The sequence below is a fragment of the Oncorhynchus gorbuscha genome, linkage group LG26, assembly GCF_021184085.1.
Source record: "Oncorhynchus gorbuscha isolate QuinsamMale2020 ecotype Even-year linkage group LG26, OgorEven_v1.0, whole genome shotgun sequence".
NCBI lineage: Eukaryota > Metazoa > Chordata > Actinopteri > Salmoniformes > Salmonidae > Oncorhynchus > Oncorhynchus gorbuscha.
The window spans coordinates 25,774,999-25,785,861 of NC_060198.1; the positions used below are offsets into that span (position 1 = coordinate 25,774,999).

The 10,863-nt window shown below is 44.3% G+C and overlaps 1 protein-coding gene across 1 annotated transcript in view; it reads left to right on the plus strand.

Moving 5' to 3' along the window:
- LOC124016532 (G protein-activated inward rectifier potassium channel 1-like) overlaps positions 1-10,863 on the plus strand; it is a 39,327-nt gene that overhangs the window by 19,946 nt on the left and 8,518 nt on the right. Inside the window, exon 2 of the mRNA XM_046332116.1 lies at positions 10,494-10,710. Coding sequence (XP_046188072.1) covers positions 10,494-10,710 — 217 coding nt within the window. The remainder of the gene's footprint in view (positions 1-10,493; positions 10,711-10,863) is intronic.

Below are 10,863 nucleotides of genomic sequence, written 5' to 3' on the forward strand. Positions count from 1 at the left end.
TGGGGGTGGGGGGTCCTGTAGATTCCAAGGAATTATTACATGGGCCACTAATATTTAATCTAGGACAGCATGTCCTAACCAGGTATGTTCTGTTGAATCTAACTATGTTATATATAAACAGCATACTAAACAGTGTACTCACTGCAAACAAACAGGACATGGTAGTGAAAATTTGTTGGGATTTGGGGAGGGATCCCCCCCAGGCATTTCAACCAAGGTATAGGATGGGTCATCGAGCATCGAAGTGTTGGAACCTTGGAATTGGGAATCCCCCTTTCTTTATGCATCTTAAACTAGACACAGAGCAAATGTTTCAGACTTGAATAGCACGTCCTCTCCTCATCAACCAGACAGGTCAAGCTACCGAGCTCAGCCATTTTTCCTATCCATTGAAACTTTAGTTCGTTAAGCGTTCCTTGTTTTAGAACATGAATAGTACGTTTTAACCAACAATGTGATCATTGGACAGACCACAGTGTTTTTTTGGAATACGCAGGAGTTTATTATGGTGCGTTTGTCTTGGTTGCGCATAGGACAGGATTCAACTTTAGTCAATTACAAGGTATAGACATTCTCTCAATGTATGGTGTGAGCATGTCATTGTTGAGCAAATTATTCAGCAAACCCTCTTTTATAAATATCCTGACTTGTTTGAGAAACGGCTGCAGACTCTACCCCAACGCTTTAAACTCAAAATGCAGTTTCCTGGAGCTCAGATGCTCAGACTAACTGTCATTCTAACATAGCCGGGAGACTGCTACAATGTAGTCTCAAACATATGTTTAGAATATTTAACCCTTTTAATCTGGTATGGTAGTCAGTTGTGTTAGATTTCTGAGGGGGATTTCTATTCATATGCGTATTGTGCATCTGGCTAAGTCCATCTGATATGTGACAATGCGTGTGTGAGTTATGAGTTTGTCCCACCCCTCCGATAGCCAGTGGCTGGCTGTTTGTTAATAGGCTACACAGGATGGTCTAAGGTATTGATAGGAGTTTCCTATGTTTACATTTGTCTGCATGTTACAATGATGATTGACTCTTTCCCCTTACACAAAAAATATGACATGTCCGACTGATTAGATTTCAGATTTGAACTTTTTATGATTCAACCTGTGGATGTTGATTCCTTTTCTATCATTTTAGCTAATCACTGACACAATGGAAAGCTGATTACTTAGATACATTTCTCAGCTTCGGCTCCACATCCCTTTTATGTGCACGATAAAAGGGAATCGCGTTCGGCTGGTTGGTTTTCCATAACATACTCAGCTCTCAATGTGAAACAGTGGATTTTATTGCATTTTTAATGGCAGATTATGATTATCCCACTTTTGAACGGACTCTGATAGAAGACTTTGGCCCAGGCAACTCTTTCACTTTGTTCCATATAGGCATACGTTTGTCTACATTATACAGTTGAAGTCGAAAGTTTACATACACCTTAGCCAAATACATTCAAACTCAGTTTTTCACAATTCCTGACATTTAATCCAAATAAAACATTCCCTGTCTTAGGTCAGTTAGGATCACTTTATTTTAAGAATGTTAAATGTCAGAATAATAGTAGAGAGAATGATTTATTTCAGCTTGTATTTCTTTCATCATATTCCCAGTGGGTCAGAGGTTTACATACACTCAATTAGTATTTGGTAGCATTGCCTTTAAATTGTTTAACTTGGGTCAAACGTTTTGGGTAGCCTTCCACAAGCTTCCCACAATAAGTTGAGTGAATTTTGGCCCATTACTCCTGACAGAGCTGATGTAACTGAGTCAGGTTTGTAGGCCTCCTTGCTCGCACACACTTTTTCAGTTCTGCCCACAAATGTTTTATAGGATTGAGGTCAGGGCTTTGTGATGGCCACTCCAATACCGTGACTTTGTTGTCCTTTAAGCCACTTTTCCCCAACTTTGGAAGTATGCTTGCGGTCATTGTCCATTTGGAAGACCTATTTGCGACCAAGCTTTAACTTCCTGACTGATGTCTTGAGATTTTGCTTCAATATATACACATAATTTTCCTTCCTCATGATGCCATATATTTTGTGAAGTGCACCAGTCACTCCTGCAGCAAAGCACCCTCAAAACATGATGCTGCCACCCTTGTGCGTCACGGTTGGGATTGTGTTCTTCAGCTTGCAGTCCTCCAAACATAACGATGGTCATTATGGCCAAACAGTTCTATTTTTGTTTCATCAGACCAGAGGACATTTCTCCAAAAAGTATGATCTTTGTCCCCATGTGCAGTTGCAAACCATAGCCTGGCTTTTTTATGTGTCACGCCTTGGTCATTGTATTTTGTGTTTTTGTTATATGTTTGGGTAGGCCAGGGTGTGACATGGGTTTATATGTTGTGTTTCGTATTGGGGTTTGTATTATTTGGGATCGCGGCTGAGTAGGGGTGTTGTTAGGCTTGGCTGCCTGAGGCGATTCTCAATTAGAGTCAGGTACTTATCGTTGTCTCTGATTGGGAACCGTATTTAGGCAGCCTGAGTTTCGCTTTGTATTCGTGGGTGTTTGTTCCTATCTCTGTGTTGTAGTCACCAGATAGGCTGTAATTAGGTTCACGTTCCGTTCTGTTGTTTTTGTATTTAGTATTCAGTTATTTCATGTACCGCGATTTATTTCATTAAAGTCATGAATAACCTACACGCTGCATTTCGGTCCGACTCTCTTCTTTCAACAGACGAACGTCGTTACATTATGGTTGTTTTGGAGCAGTGGCTTCTTCCTTGCTGAGCGGCCTTCCAGGTTATGTCGATATAGGACTCGTTTTTACTGTGGATATAGATACTTTGTACATGTTTCCTCCAGCATCTTCACAAGGTCCTTTGCTGCTGTTCTGTGATTGATTTGCACTTTTCTCACCAAAGTACGTTCATCTCTAGGAGACAGAACGCATCTCCGTCCTGAGTGGTATGAAGGCTGCTTGGTCCCATGGTGTTTATACTTGCGTACTATTGTTTGTACAGATGAACGTGGTACCTTCTGGCATTTGGAAATTTCTCCCAAGGATGAACCAGACTTGTGGAGGTTTAAAAAATTGTTTTATGAGGTCTTGGCTCAATTCTTTTGATTTTCCCAGTATGTCAAGTGAAGAGGCACTGAGTTTGAAAGTAGGCCTTGAAATACATCCACAGGTACACCTCCAATTGACTCAAATGATGTCAATTAGCCTATCAGAATCTTCTAAAGCCATGACATCATTTTCTGGAATTTTCCAAGCTGTTGAAAGGCACAGTCAACTTAGTATATGTAAACTTCTGACCCACTGGAATTGTGATACAGTGAATTATAAGTGAAATAATCTGTCCGTAAACAATTGTTTGAAAATGACTTGTTGTCATGCACACATTAGATGTCCTAACCAACTTTAATAACCAACTATAATTTGTTCACAAGGAATCTGTGGAGTGGTTGAACAACGAGTTTTAATGACTCCAACCTAAGTGTATGTAAACTTCTGACTTCAACTGTATGTTCCATGTCTTACTGTTTCTGTCCTGTCTGGAGAATAACCCAATGTTTTGCTCAACAATTATACTGACAGGCTTACTAACACAAAGCTAACTTGTCTTGTTTTAGGTTATCCCGAAACAATTTAAATTGTTTGTGTGGTGACCACATTACATTTAACTGTTCTCCCTTTGTTGTCACACACAATGCAAGACAAAATGGCTTATGTTGGTTTGCAAGGGATCAGATTAATGTTAATGTGGACGCATGGCCAAATCTTCCTGTTGACCACACCCACCTCTATGGATGTGTGTGTTTTCAAGAGGGGGCTCAGATTGGGTTTACAAATCCAATTATTCATATTTGATTTGCACAAGCAGTGGGTGAGCTTTGGATCTCACTCCCAAGTTGTATTTTGAATTTTGATAGGTGACTTGCTAAAGATAGCATAGTTTTAAAATTCATATTTGAATGTGATTTTGTCAGGTTGGAAGTACATTTTGTTACATACGACAGCTCTGTCTCCAGAGACAGAACACGGAGTTAGTCACATACCAATTATTACATGTTTAAAGATGCAGGTAAATCTCTACTTCCTGATTGGGAGAAAAAAAAAACATTTCAACACATTTACTGGTGGTTGAGAAACCAGTTCGAAATTGCTTTTATGACCTGTCGGCAGAGAACATTGAGATAATTCAGCAACCAAATACATTTGTTTTTAAAATTTGAATATTGATTGATGCTAAATCTTACTAGACATCTGCTTGTGTTAATTACATTTACATTACATTTAAGTCATTTAGCAGACGCTCTTATCCAGAGCGACTCACAAATTGGTGCATTCACCTTATGACATCCAGTGGAACAACCACTTTACAATAGTGCATCTAAATATTTTAAGGGGGGGAGGAGGGGGGGTGAGAAGGATTACTTTATCCTATCCTAGGTATTCCTTAAAGAGGTGGGGTTTCAGGTGTCTCCGGAAGGTGGTGATTGACTCCGCTGTCCTGGCGTCGTGAGGGAGTTTGCTCCACCATTGGGGAGCCAGAGCAGCGAACAGTTTTGACTGAGCTGAGCGGGAACTGTACTTCCTCAGTGGTAGGGAGGCGAGCAGGCCAGAGGTGGATGAACGCAGTGCCCTTATTTGGGTGTAGGGCCTGATCAGAGCCTAGAGGTACTGAGGTGCCGTTCCCCTCACAGCTCCGTAGGCAAGCACCATGGTCTTGTAGCGGATGCGAGCTTCAACTGGAAGCCAGTGGAGAGAGCGGAGGAGCGGGGTGACGTGAGAGAACTTGGGAAGGTTGAACACTAGACGGGCTGCGGCGTTCTGGATGAGTTGTAGGGGTTTAATGGCACAGGCAGGGAGCCCAGCCAACAGCGAGTTGCAGTAATCCAGACGGGAGATGACAAGTGCCTGGATTAGGACCTGCGCCGCTTCCTGTGTGAGGCAAGGTCGTACTCTGCAGATGTTGTAGAGCATGAACCTACAGGAACGGGCCACCGCCTTGATGTTAGTTGAGAACGACAGTTTGTTGTCCAGGATCACGCCAAGGTTCTTAGCGCTCTGGGAGGAGGACACAATGGAGTTGTCAACCGTGATGGCGAGATCATGGAACGGGCAGTCCTTCCCCGGGAGGAAGAGCAGCTCCGTCTTGCCGAAGTTCAGCTTGAGGTGGTGATCCGTCATCCACACTGATATGTCTGCCAGACATGCAGAGATGCGATTCGCCACCTGGTCATCAGAAGGGGGAAAGGAGAAGATTAATTGTGTGTCGTCTGCATAGCAATGATAGGAGAGACCATGTGAGGTTATGACAGAGCCAAGTGACTTGGTGTATAGCGAGAATAGGAGAGGGCCTAGAACAGAGCCCTGGGGGACACCAGTGGTGAGAGCGCGTGGTGAGGAGACAGATTCTCGCCACGCCACCTGGTAGGAGCGACCTGTCAGGTAGGACGCAATCCAAGCGTGGGCCGCGCCGGAGATGCCCAACTCGGAGAGGGTGGAGAGGAGGATCTGATGGTTCACAGTATCGAAGGCAGCCGATAGGTCTAGAAGGATGAGAGCAGAGGAGAGAGAGTTAGCTTTAGCGGTGCGGAGCGCCTCCGTGATACAGAGAAGAGCAGTCTCAGTTGAATGACTAGTCTTGAAACCTGACTGATTTGGATCAAGAAGGTCATTCAGAGAGAGATAGCGGGAGAGCTGACCAAGGACGGCACGTTCAAGAGTTTTGGAGAGAAAAGAAAGAAGGGATACTGGTCTGTAGTTGTTGACATCGGAGGGATCGAGTGTAGGTTTTTTCAGAAGGGGTGCAACTCTCGCTCTCTTGAAGACGGAAGGGACGTAGCCAGCGGTCAGGGATAAGTTGATGAGCGAGGTGAGGTAAGGGAGAAGGTCTCCGGAAATGGTCTGGAGAAGAGAGGAGGGGATAGGGTCGAGCGGGCAGGTTAATAATAAGGTTAATACCTTTGTTGTTATCCAACTGTTTTACAGAACATTTTATTGCTTTTTGTTTTTGACATGCTTCTTTATTGATCTTGGGGTGATTTGTTTTCATGAATATGGTTTTCATATTTTTAAGGCAAACTTCCTCCCAGAGGGGAGAGTTTTTAATTTATTTTAAAAACCCTTTTTCTCCCCAATTTCATGATATCCAATTGTGATCCAATTACTTGTCTCATCGCTGCAATTCCCCAACGGGCTCGGGAGAGGCAAAGGTCGAGTCTCGCGTCCTCCGAAACATGACCCACCAAACTCCGCTTCTTAACACCCGCCCACTTAACCCACAAGCCAGCTTCACCAATATGTTGGAGGAAACGCCATTCAACTGACAACTGAAGTCAGCCTGCAGGCGCCCAGCCCGCCACAAGGAGTCTCTAGAGTGCGATGAGTCAAGTAAAGCCCCCCCTGCCAAACCCTCCCCTAACCCGGACGACACTGGGCCAATTATGCGCCGCCCTATGGGACTCCCAGTTACGGCCGTTTTGTGTCACAGCATGGGATAGAACCCGGGTCGGTAGTGACGCCTCAAGACTGCAGCGCCACTCGGGAGGCCTGGGGAAGAGGCTTTTTCAATGGATTGTTCTGTCTTTCTCAAAGAAAAGTACAATTTGACACTTGTAATAGTGTAACTTTAATTACAGTGCATTTGGAAAGTATTCAGACCCCTTGACCTTTTCCACATTTTGTTACGTTACAGCCATATTCTAAAGGATTAAATACTTTCCCCCTTCATCAATCTACACACAATACCCCATAATGACAAAGCAAAAACAGGTTTTTAGAAATGTTGCAAATGTATAAAAAATAAAATACTGAGAGTCACGTCTGGATCGGGTTCAAGTCCGGGCTCTGGCTTGGCCACTCAAGGACATTCAGAGACTTGTCCTGAAGCCACTCCTGTGTTGTCTTGGCTGTGTGCTTAGGGTCGTTGCCCTGTTGGAAGGTAAAACCTTAGCCCAAATTTGAGGTCCTGAGCACTCTAGAGAAGGTTCTCATCAAGGATCTCTCTGTACTTCGCTCCATTCATCTTTCCCTCGATCCTGACTAGTCTCCCTGTCCCTGCCGCTAAAAAACATCCCCACAGCATGATGCTGCCACCACCATGCTCCACCGTAGGGATGGTGCCAGGTTTCCTCCAGACGTGACACTTGGCATTCAGGCCAAAAGGTTCAATCTTGGTTTCATCAGATCAGAGAATCTTGTTTCTCATGGTCTGAGAGTCCTTTAGGTGCCCTTTGGCAAACTCCAAGTGGGCTGTCATGTGCCTTTTACTGAGGAGTGGCTTCCATCTGGCCAATCTAGCATAAAGGCCTGATTGTTGGAATGCTGCAGAGATGGATGTCCTTCTGTAAGTGTCTCCCATCTTCATAGAGGAACTCTGGAGCTCTGTTAGAGTAACCATCTGTCTCTTGGTCACCTCCCTGATCAAGGCCCTTCTCCCCCGATTACTCAGTTTGGATGGGCGGCCAGCTCTATGAAAAGGCTTGGTGGTTCCAAACTTCTTCCATTTAAGAATGATGGAGGCCACTGTTCTTGGGGAATTCTAAAAAACAGTTGTTGCTTTGTCATTGTGGGTTATTGTTGGGAGATTCATGAGGAAAAACATTATTTAATGCATTTTAAAATAAGGCTGTAACATAACAAAATGGGGAAAAGGTCAAGGGGTCTGAATACTTTCCGAATGCACTGTATGCATGTAATGGCCTTTCATTTCTGTTTTTATCCATCTAATTCATTCATGATAAACTTTAAGGATACCATTGACCAGACCAACCAATCTGACAACATGCAAAGCCAAACAGTGACTAGTAACTCTTGATTGTATTAATGCTTCACAAATGTTGAGAACTGATTGGGGCTCCCGAGTGGCACAGCGGTCTAAGGCACTGCATCGCAGTGCTAGAGGCGTCACTTCAGATCCTGGTTTGATTCCAGGCTGTGTCACAACCGGCCTTGATTGTGAGTCCCATAGGCTGGCGCACAATTGGTCCAGCGTCGTCCGGGTTAGGGTTTGGCCGGGGTAGGCTGTCATTGTAAATAATAATTTGTTCTTAACTGACTAGCCTAGTTCAATAAAGGTTAAATAAAAAGATAATAACTGATGTAATCTTTCTGCCATTAACAAAAAATTATGTTTTATTGAACTTAGTTTAAGGAATTTGTACTTAGGGACATTGGCATGTCAAAAGCACATTGACAATGCTCCCATGTAAGAAACTCCTGATGTCATGAGCCCAAGGACTAGAAGTGAGGTATACATAATATACTGTACATACACGTCAAATATTACTGCCCATTACAGGTTCTATGGTTTGGTTTGAAGTACTGGAAATGCTCTCGGGATTCATATAGCAGGGGTTGGAGGCAGGATAAGAGGATTCTAAAACAGCAACAGCAGTGTGTGTGTGTGTGTGTGTGTGTGTGTGTGTGTGTGTGTGTGTGTGTGTGTGTGTGTGTGTGTGTGTGTGTGTGTGTGTGTGTGTGTGTGTGTGTGTGTGTGTGTGTGTGTGTGTGTGTGTGTGTGTGTGTGTGTGTGTGTGCGGTAGAAAAGAGTTAGAGGTGAGGTGTGTGTAGGCGGTGAGGCTGACACATCATCCCAATTATCAGGAAGGCTGAGATAAGAAACAGAGATGAGAAAACTGCAGTAAGAATCATTCCCTCCATTTTGGAGACTTACTGCACAGAGAGAGAAAGAAAGTTAAAAAAAAAAGAAAAACATAAAATAATATTAAGATTGTGTTCTTCAATGTGAATAACAACACTCCAAAACAGTGGGAATAGAAACAATTCTGTGACTCTCCACACTCAGTTGTCCTTCAATTTGAACCACAAAACCTCAATTTCTGACAAAAAGCATGTCTCAAATGGCCAATCAGCCGTTGCTACATCCATTTGTGGACATAAATGAATTATATATTCCCCTTGATTCTTGAAGAATACAACTTATGAGCTTAGTTTAACTGCCGTACCCCATCAGAACCTAAAATATAAGCTTGTTTTACTCCAATGTTTGCCAACCAAATAAATGTAAACGAACACTGTATAGCCTCAAAAATGGGTTAAAACTATAATTTTAATATCATGGATGGCCAGTCCCTGCATCAATTGCTCTGTCTATGAATTTGAAAGTGAATCCAGCGCAATCCCTCAGTTTTTACAGAAACAGTGGTGGGGAGCCGGCTTTGTTATTGTTTCTGCAGATTGGCCCATTCACGTTCATTATCACTCTTATTTTCCTCACGGAAAATCCCAGCAGGTGCATTGTGCACAGACTTACAGCGAGATACAGAGAGTGGTGTAAGGAAAAGAGAGGGGAGCAGAGGGAGACACAGAGAGAGAACTATTAGAGAGGGCTTCAGAACGAGTGAGAGAGAACGAAAGAGACAGAGAGAGTTAAAGAGAAGAGCCCAGTTCAGCTTAGCTCAGACAGCTGAGAGCCCAGCTGGGCAATGAAATGCTTCCGCACCAGTTAGCAAGCCATAGGTTGGGTCTGTCTAAACAGGGTTTTCTCACCACCTCCTCATCTAATCCTCGACAGGCCCACTGCAAATGAATATGAAGGGCTAGGCTTGCTACCGACCCGGGTTCTATCTCAGGCTGTGTCACAACCAGCCATGACTGGGAGTCCCATAGGGCGGTGCACAACTGGCCAAGCGTCGTCTGGGTTAGGGGAGGGTTTAGCCGGGAATTTTACTTGTCTCATCGTGCTCTAGCGACTCCTTGTGGCGGGCTGGGCACCTGCAGGCTGAGGATGGTTGTCAGTTGAACGGTGTTTCCTCTGACACATTGGTGCAGCTGGCCTGCGGGTTAAGTGGGCGGGTGTTAAGAAGCGGAGTTTGGCGGGTCATGTTTCGGAGGATGCATGACTCGACCTTCAGCCTTGAATATTCAGAGGAAGGAATGCCGTCGGGCGCTCCCACGTGGTACGGGGAAGGAGAGAAAGACAGAGTGTGCATTTATGTGTGTGTGTCTCACCTTGGAGAGCGGTGAAACTAGCAGAGTTTGGTGGTTGTTTCCTTGCACAGATGTGTAGTGCTTCCCTGGGTTGTAGATAAGGCGAGGGGGATGGGATGGTGTGCTGGGCGATAAGAGAAAATAGGTACATTGTGCTGAAGGCCATGGCACCTGAAACATGAAGGTTCTATCATATATATCGATATATATGAAGGTTCTATCATATACTGTATATCAATATATGGACCCCCATGTCCTGAAATGTTCCTATATTACTTTTGCCTGCCTACTTTGTTCTGGTTTATGTGCTGTCCACTCACCCACCTCCGGAAGGGAAGAAAATAGGAAATTAACAACAAGACAAACAGCATGTGGTGGTGTAGAGAAGATTGATAGGCTCCAGGCTTCTCTGCTCCAGTCACACTGTTATCTACAATCATCTTGCTAGCACTGCAAAGTGACTCCAACAGAAGCCATGGTAGAGTGGAAAAATGCAAGTCTACAGTTTAAAGTAATTAAAAAAATATATTTCTCTCTCTCTCTCCCTCCCCCTCCCTCTCTCGCCCTCCCTCTCTCCCAGTCTCGTCAGACCCCGGAGGGAGAGTTCCTACCCCTGGACCAGTGTGAGCTGGATGTGGGTTTTGGGACGGGTGCAGACCAGCTCTTCCTAGTGTCACCTCTCACCATCTGCCACGAGATCAATCCTAAGAGTCCTTTCTTTGAGCTGTCCCAGCGCTCCCTCATGAACGAGCAGTTTGAGATTGTTGTCATCCTGGAGGGCATTGTTGAGACTACAGGTGAAGAACCACGACCCTCTCTCTTCCTGTTAACCCTTTACTCTCTTCTTCCTACCCTTCTCTCCTGGTTATTAATTGATTATTCTTTCACTACCCTTTCTCCTCCTTTTAACCCCTTACTCTCTTCTTCCTAAAGAGGCTGCTCCTTTTCAA